The sequence below is a fragment of the Phaethon lepturus genome, unplaced genomic scaffold (genome assembly GCF_000687285.1).
Source record: "Phaethon lepturus isolate BGI_N335 unplaced genomic scaffold, ASM68728v1 scaffold42502, whole genome shotgun sequence".
NCBI lineage: Eukaryota > Metazoa > Chordata > Aves > Phaethontiformes > Phaethontidae > Phaethon > Phaethon lepturus.
Window position 1 is genome coordinate 1,506 of NW_010523412.1, and position 9,131 is coordinate 10,636.

The 9,131-nt window shown below is 40.7% G+C and overlaps 1 protein-coding gene across 1 annotated transcript in view; it reads left to right on the plus strand.

The window, feature by feature from the left end:
* The window catches only part of LOC104616940 (protein sidekick-1-like), a gene marked incomplete at both ends in the record, with an annotated part of 58,419 nt that overhangs the window by 211 nt on the left and 49,077 nt on the right, over positions 1 to 9,131 (plus strand). The window contains 3 exons of the mRNA XM_010282115.1: positions 1,813 to 2,050; positions 7,856 to 7,971; positions 8,243 to 8,432. Coding sequence (XP_010280417.1) covers positions 1,813 to 2,050; positions 7,856 to 7,971; positions 8,243 to 8,432 — 544 coding nt within the window. The remainder of the gene's footprint in view (positions 1 to 1,812; positions 2,051 to 7,855; positions 7,972 to 8,242; positions 8,433 to 9,131) is intronic.

The window sequence follows — 9,131 nt, forward strand, 5'->3', positions numbered from 1 at the left end:
GGAATGCCTTTTCCTTGCACTTGGCACAAGGAGTAACAGCAAAATTAGTTCCTTTTTCAGAATTGTCAGAAATCTGAGACTTACCTTAAGTGCCTTATTAATCACTTAAATTGCCTACTGCCACTACTTCTGCCACTTCATCAGGGGAATATATGCCTGTGTGTAAAACCTTGGCTTTTGAGACTCTAGTTTCGACCGTCTGGGTCAACATGTAGGACAGGAATGCAATACTTGAGCCAATTTGCAGTTTCCTAGGGCTCAGTCGTTTGCTTTGCAGAAAATGGTCCCCAGAAGGTGCACGCCGGCCGTTGACAATCGTCCTGCAGGTACTGAGCAGCTGTGGCTCAAAGGCAGCAAAGTCCACTCCTGTAGGAGGATTATATTTATGTGAACGGGTATGGAGTTATGTGATAAAGCGTAGCAAGAAATGATTAATTGTGAAGATGCAGTGATTGATGACATAGTTGTGCCCCTTTGACTGTCTCAGTTACCCACAGAGTTGCCACATTGGGATTTGCTTGGCAATTAACCTGCTCCAGAATGGTTTTTCTTCTCCCCCGTTAGGGATAACTTTCCACTGGGGTTACTATGGTGTGAAGTTGATGAAGGACAGGTTTCCTTTTGCCCAAATGTTAGCTTTTCCATGCATAAACTCATTAGGGCTGGAAGTCAAAATCAGGCTAGAAACAAGAGGGGTTTTCTCCCATCAGAAAGGAGAAATTCCAGTTTCTCAGTGGGATATTGCACTTAATTCTGAACCTTGAAAGACCAGAACATCAAACTTGAACGTGTCACCTCAGTAGAAAAGCCATTGCAGTTCATTTGATAGGATGCACGTAACTCATTCATGGCTTTGCTGTGTGAAAAACATGCCCACGTTGTTAAATGTTTGGTGGTATATCCAGACCTACATATCTTCCATCAAAATTAACTCAAGGTTGTTTTAAGAGACTTTAAAACATTTTTAAGACTGTGTTTCCTTGCTGTGCTACCTGGATGCCTGTTTTTCATGAGTCAAACTGTGCAGGGTTCAGGAGGAGCAACAGCCACAGCTAAAAATGGCCTGATACACCTTTTTCACACTTAGTAACATCAATATTTGAAAGTGTTTAATCTCTTTTTTCCAAGACCTGCAGGTGAATCTGTGTCCCCTTGGGAGCTGGGAATTCCTTCCTTCCTGCAGAATAAGGGTCACATTTTTAGCCCTGCTCGCCTGCGGGATACAGTCCTCTAAGCTGTGAAATGTTCATGTGTATCAAACTTTCCCAGTGATTCAGAACTGGATCTCAGCCGTCTGTGGTCTCGTGTAGTTAGTTTTATGGGGAAAAACTCTAAACTTCATGAAGTAGGCTAATTATTTCATATTTTAATCTCTGAAATTGCTTGGGGAGTTAGAATACTAGAATAAATCTCTGCTGATAAATGAGTAGGCAGAGAGTCGGTAAAAAAAAAAGTTAAAAATGTATGATAAATGAATTTGTCACATGCTTCAGCAATTTATCATTCATTTCCATAATTAATCACAAAGCTCTGAAATGTATTTGTATCATCTCTGTTGATACACCCACAGCAGATGGCATAGTTCTGTGGCCATATCTATTTGGCTCAAAATTAAGGTAAATATTAAAAGAAAATTTCAGGCAACACAGAAGTATTGAGACCGTAAAACATAAACGAAACAGAAAATCAACCTCTTGATCTTTTTTGCCTTCCTGTGGCCTTACATGAGCTCAGGCAGCGTGGTATATGGGTTGGAAAGCCCCGGCGATGTGTTCTCTGTAGGAACATTGTGCTTTTTGTGTCACTTGCCAGCCCCTGCCCGACACGCAGTATAACGGCAATCCGGAGTCAGTGGGGTACAAGATAAAGTTCTGGCGTGTGGATCTGCAGTCTCCCACCTTGATGAAGGTTATTAATGACCGGTTGGAAAGAGAGTACACGATCGAAGACCTGGAGGAGTGGACAGAGTATGAACTGCAGATCCAGGCTTTCAATGCCATCGGGGCAGGACCATGGAGTGAAGTAGTGAGAGGTCGTACGCGGGAGTCCGGTGAGTCAAAGCGCCGTGTCTACTGTGCAGGACACACCCGCCAACTTCAGCGTTTTCTGCCTTTTTGTTCAGTTTGTTTGGTTTGGTTTTGTTTGGGGGTTTTTTTTCGCTTGTTGATCCGTTAAATCTAAAATGAAAGAAATAAAACAATCTCTAGATGCACTGAAGGCAAAAAGACATACAGGCATTTGAGGGGGGGAGTTATTTATTTTATTCCTACCCCGCTTTCATGCATAAACCTGCAGGTTATTTAAAGCAAACAAAACAACCTCTCCCCATTCCTGCCCCTGTTTGGCAGCAGTACGGACAACACGACGAGAAACTCGCATCCAGCCTTCTCTGGCTGAGCAGGTCTCTCGTGCTTCCTCTCCCTCCCTGGTACCCTTTTCTCCCCCTTTCCCCTCTCTGCTTCTAGGCTGAGGCAGATTTTCTCACAGTTGTGCTTATCTGTTATTTTAGAGAGCTGATTACCCATATAGAAAAAAAATAATTATCAGAGCTTTTGATGTCACATTTTCAAAAACTGCCTTCTAAAATTGTGTGTACAAGGCTATATAGACATAACCTGCACGTAGGCATAACCTGCACACAGACCTAACCTGCACGTAGACCTAGAGCACAGGTACTGTATTGTCTGGCTGATTTGTCCATACTAGCGTAGGCACTTCAAATATCAGAAGCAAACTCACAATCTCAGGCAACAGGAAATTATTGTTAGCTTAGTAGCAACAGAAAAGACAGATCTCGAAAAGCTGTTAGCTTCCACAAAACCTATTTCCAGACCTACTTTCCCCATAAATTAAAATGTACATGGCAAATTAATAACAAAATGAATGACATACATGGTTTAAAAGTTTAATAATAAAAGCTCTTTGTGACCTGTATTTATGCAAGGTTCAACACTGGTATTTTTTCTTTTTTTTTTTTGCCTATTTTTCTTCATTAAAATGTTTTGGAGTTTTCTCCTATGCATACCCTACACTTACAGACACACATACGCATGTCTGCGCACTCTGTACGGTGAACGTGCTGTACATGGCAGGGTTTGGTCTGCTGGTTCAGATAACTATCCTTTGAACTAGCTGGGGAGAATGCTAAACAAAATCATTCCCCTCCATAAAGTGTTGCTTTTTGGGAAGTAGTAATTGGGAAGCTATTGCCAGAGGTATGTTTTAAACAAGGCATGCTTGTGCTGGAGTTAGAGGTAGCATGACCCAGACAAAATAGTTCTGAAGTGTTCTGTATCATAAGAAAAAGGTAGTGCATTCTCCGCTTTCTCCGTTCTGCTGCTCTTCAAACACTTCTTTTGAAATGTAGTAAATACTGAGATTAAGTGATTTCATAAAACCATAGGATTATAGTGCTCTTGCTCAGCATCTAAAGATCAGAGGTTACATGTGTATTTGGCATTTTCTCTTGCAGTATTAAAAGAAGATTGACTTGAAACTGATTGTAGGAATCACACAGAAACCAGGATCAAAATAACACAAAGCTGTGATCTGGGCCATAAGGACTCATTTGGTTTTTTTCATGTGTTTTCTTTGATACTAACATCTGATTTCTTGAATAGAGCAAGTCAGGGCTCAGATTTTTGGCTGTATTTTCTTAGATTTAGAATATACAGGAAGCACTGGCATAGCAGCAAGCTGCATGAGAGAACTTCAGGGAATCTGCACTTAACCTGTACGCACAGTCAAATGGGGTTAAAATGCAAATAAAAGATAGCCAAAGCCAGAGAGAAAGGTCAAAGCGTTTTTAGGTCTGTCTTCTGAACTATAAGAAAAATTCTATTTATCGCTATGTTTTCAAAGTACTTTAAAAGCTGATGTCCTAAATACATATTTTTCCATTTTGTAGATACGGAGTCTTAGGGAAGTTGGTTTTGCCTGGTGCTGCAGATTGTAAACATCCCTCAGAGCTGGCCAGAGGTGCCTTGGCCAGGGTCACTTGGTTCATTGGCAGAACTCACAGTTCTTTGGTTTACACCATCCAAGGAGCCCAAGGAGTTAGAGCCCGGGCTCTAAATCTCCTTGTGGTATTCTGATGGCAGTGCAGCCACTGGAATCTGAAATCTTTATTGAAAATAAAGCTGTACTTTTACACTGCTGTTTATTCTAGGACGTGCGATCGTATTAGTACTAGCTGAGCACACATGCTGACAATAAAGGAGCATGCTGTTACAGGTACTAGAATATAGAACATCTCTATAAGAAGAAAGAAGCTATGAGAGAATAAATAACACTTTGGGGTTTGGAAACCCAGGCTTCAAAAACAGTTGGGAAACCCTAAAATAAAAATCTGAGATAGGGTTGCAAGCAGCTGAAGGTGGAGGGGGATGAATTAGGATTTTTAAACAGGACAGGTTTTATCAATCCAAAATATTTTTATAATGTTAGAAATTAAATAACTCATTAAATTTTACAGTGTAAAATAACTGCAGAGGAACAAGCTCAGTTTCCACTCAATAAATTGACAACGACGATAGGTACAATATTGAGAAAGCAAGAAAATCATAGAATCATTAAGGTTGGAAAAGACCTCTAAGATCATCAAATGTGAAGATCTCTAATGTATTAGAACAACCTTGACAGGGCTGCTGCCTTTTAGACATAAAACCTGTTATTTTCAAACAATTGATCTCAAATACACCTAACCCAGTGCCTTAATATTTTTGGGCTCCTAATGTTCAGCTGCACGAACGTGCATACTTGTCTTACAAAACCAGCTACTACACAAACAGGGTCACACATCTATGGCAAGGATCAATCTTTTGATGATTCAGAGGCTGACCTTCATGAAGCAGTTACTGTGATGTGATAAAGCATCACTTGATAATTCAAATGTGGTCCAATGTCACTGCAGGGATTTGTCAGTTTATACAAGCTGAGAATTTAGCCTGCGGTATCTAATTTTATAGGCAAGATGGTTGTGTACTGCAGCTACGCTACCGTTGCCACAAACCTTGCTCTAAATTTGCACCTCTTAATGGATGTCAGATGTACGACATGTCAGCTTAATTTTTACTTTCAAAAGACAGCGATGGATGTTCAGCTAAAATGAGCTGCCAAAGTGGAGAGAACCACTGCACTTTTTTCTTAGAAAGCCAGAATACAGGCTAGCTTATTAAAAGCTGCTTTTGGCCCAGTTAGTGACATGAAACAGCATCATTTGCTATATATCAAATATGGCTATGTCAGATGTAGAGGGACGATGCACGGTCTTAGATGCCAACATGGATAACCTTAAAAACTTGAGTTCTTATTGAAGTTCCAGTCCAAAGTGCCAGTAACTATAATTTCCTACGTTTGATCTTCTAAAGTACATTGTGCAGCTGGCAGTTTGCTGGATTAGCTCATCATTTAGCTTCAGTATTTCCGGTTCATTTCGTTAAAGCTCTGAGATTTTTTTGGACACTGTTGCTTGGCTTCTGTTCTTGCGGGTTACTAATGAGAACTCGGCTTTGGAGCTTATAACAAAGTCTTCAGTGCAATAGTTAAGGAAACCAGCATTAGAGAATGGAGCTTGCAGAGGAAAGAGGGATCTCTATGCCTCACTCAAGCTGCTAATTAGTCTCGGCAAACTATAATGTCCTTGAATCACGATATCCTGAGAGAGGAGAGGGGTCAGAGAAATGAAGGTTACGTTTCAATTCATTCTTAGAGGGTCGATCAAAGTCTGTCACTTGATAAAAGACTGGCAACAATAAGATCCATAATATCACTTGCAAGTTCATACAACCATATTAGAATAAAATTCTCAACACTAATATGAGAAGAGGAGAATTAAAGCACACTCAACGAACGGAAGAATTTTGGCCATTTAGGCATTGGACTTAGGCTTCTTTCCAGCGAGAGGGGACATTTAGCTGCTCTGGCTGTCACTGGGAATTAAGAGGAGTCTGGGCTAATACATCTTCAGATAGACCCTTCTCTCCTTCGTGAGCTTTCGAGTCACCCTGCCAGCAGCGTGGTCGTACACACACCTCAAAGCAAGCATGCGCGCGGGGCCAGCCTGGGCACAGCCTCCACCTTTTGTGAATTTGGGAGATCTCATGGCTGCTGATCAAAGAGGAAGAGAAATATTTGTAAAAGAAAAAAACTTTTTCTCTCTTGAAAGGCTTCAAACCAGATAAAATAAAAACAAATGTGGCTGGAAAGGGCTTCTTTCCTCTACGCATTCTGGTTTCCTGCGACCCACCTCCACCCTTTCTCTCGCCAGAAGTGATTCATGTGGGAGTAGCTCTTTGTGAAGATCTACAGATAAAGTTATGGCAGTTATCCAAAGACATTCATGGCTCCTGGCAATCTATTTTCCTTTAACGTAATTATATCCTTGTGGGGGATAAATCTAGGAGAAGATTTTTTTTTTAAAAAAAGGCACTTCAGCATTGGAGAGGAAAAAAAATTGGATTTTAGTCTGCTGCAGTGTTGTGTGATGGTGCTCCTGTCCCAAATAATTGGTAACAGGGAAATTGTCTCAGAAATTACTATCTCCGCGGTTGACCTTGAGTGCACAAGGGTGGGGGGCGGTGCATTTTTTTTCCAATTTATATTAATTCTGGTGTCATACTCATTATCTCGTTCATGTTGCTAGGAGCTTCAGGAGCTCGCCTTCAGAGCAGCAGATCTGTTCTTTCATTCAGACAGCCAGGAAAGCATTACTTTTGGCAGAGATTGGTGCTCCTTTTTGTGATATATTCAGGACCTAATCAAGCCTTACTGTCCATAAGTGCTTGTGTAACATAACTTGGTGAAATGTTCTCTTGAGGTCTGACAGGTGTATCATGCTTTAGAAAAGATTGTACCCTTCAGATGCTGGAAATGCCACAGGGAAAAAAAATGCAAAAGGGCAGCGTAAAATGTGAACTCTTAAAAATAGCCTCAAATTCTGCTTTGCGTAACACGGCATGCTATTAAGCTTGCCTACAAAAGCCTGCAGTTGTGTGGTTCTGCAGTGGTTAGAGTTTTAATGGCGTGAGAAAATGCAAGTTTGCTCTTCTCTCGAGTCAGAGAAAATTACAGTGTTCCTGTGCCATCAGTTCTAATGATGTTTCTAGTTTCATAAGAGCCAATTTTGCAACATAAATGAAATAGGCATATCTTTCATTTACACCGTATCAGTCCCTGAAAATACACCTTGCGTTAATGCGGCCGTCTATAATTGATGTATTGCAAATGTTGAACGCTATCACATAATCAAAGGGCTTAGAGGTTAAAGAACTTCTTACTGAACTGGGAGTGCAATCCGGTGATTGGAATTATTGCTAACACTAGACCAGATGCTATAATTTCCTTTCAGATAATATAGGAAGTCAAGGTGGCGTAAAACTTCTTGTTAGAACAGATCGTACCATAAGATAAACTCCCATTCATAAAGATTTCTAGTTTTTGGCATAGGGAAATAAAATGTATGGGAAAGAAATACTAGGAGATAGACTTCTGTAGAAGTCCAGCAATTTAAACTTGATTCTAATTACTGCAAGTATATAGAACCTGAAATTTGTTCATATCTGTCTATATTTACTGTCTATCTGTAGATACTGATTACTATTAAATGTTTAGCTCTTTACAAACGTTGTGATTTCTGAGATAAACTGGCAAGAAACTGTGAAGCAGGCTGGAATACAAAAACGGTGCAGAATGAGTACAAGAGGAGAAGGGATTGTCTAGAACCTATTCCAGTCCTTTTGGATTTGAGTCCTCTTCTATGGGATCCTGGAACAATCCCAAGCAGATTGGGGGAATGGAGCACCATTATCTAGTACGTCTTACCTATTTTTGCTTTTGGCTGTGCCGTGTGTTCCAGTTCCCTCTGGTCCTCCTGAGAATGTCTCTGCTGAAGCCGTGAGTTCGACCCAGATCCTTCTGACATGGGCTGCAGTCCCCGAGTCCGAGCAGAATGGTCTCGTCCTGGGTTACAAGGTACACAACTGGAGTTTCATGCTTACTTAATTTTTAATGCATTACCTGGATATTTTTTTTCCATTTGATATTTATTATTCACCTGTTGGATATTTATATTATTCATAAATGAGCTGGAGAAGGTATAGGAAGTATGCTGTTTTTTAAAAGGGTGAGTGGTGAATATAATCTCGTTTTATACTTGTGAAAAGGAGGAATCTAAAATGTCCTTTTTTCAGTCCTTATGTAACACTCTTTTCCTTTCTACGTTTCATATACATTTGTTCTGCAGATACTTTTCAAAGCAAAAGATTTAGACTCTGAACCAAAGAGCCAAATAGTAAGAGGTAACCACACTCAGTCTTTCCTGCTGTCTGGCTTGCGAAAATACGTGGTCTATGAGATCCAGGTATTGGCATTCACTCGTATCGGCGATGGAGTCCCCAGCTTTCCCGCAGTTATAGAAAGAACCAAGGATGACGGTAGGTTTACAGATTACAAAAATAAGTATTTTCTTTGATCCAACCTTTAACACTGCTTTCTTTCAGTGGTACAAGTGTAGACAACAGCCCAAACTACGGCTGTTTGGTGGTGGGTTGGGGGGAAGTGGGTGTTTGGGTTTGTTTGTGGGTTTTTTTGGTTTTTTCAACTTCAAACCAAAAGGACTGGATCCCTACCTAGTATAACTCGGCACTATTTCATTGGTCAGGGGCTAGGGATTTGGCAAAATCACAGAAAACCGGAGTCCCTCATTTCTTCTTTCTCTGCAGCTGATGAAGAGGAAAAAAAACTTCTAAAATTGTAGAAGCTAAGTGTAGAAAATTTCTATTGAAGACAATTTCTAGATTCCAATTATAAATTCCTATTGAAGTTCAATCGTGCTCTTAAAAAAAAAAAAAAAAGGAAAAAAGAGTACTGCTACTGAAAGCAATAAACAAGTCTGGGTTGGATTGTACTGAGGGTGAGTTACCAAATTTGCAACTTCAGTAATCCATTCTCAGTTTTTTCCCCAAAAAATAAGGCATTCACCCTGGAAGATGACCAGACCAGTTTCCTATTGCAGTTGCCTCCAGTGCTTCCCACGAGCTCAGGGACTCCCGAGTGCAGTTTCATGTGCTGAAGGACCCAAGCGAGCCCCGCGCCCCAGTGCTGCCTTATCACACTGGTGTGGTGGGTGCATT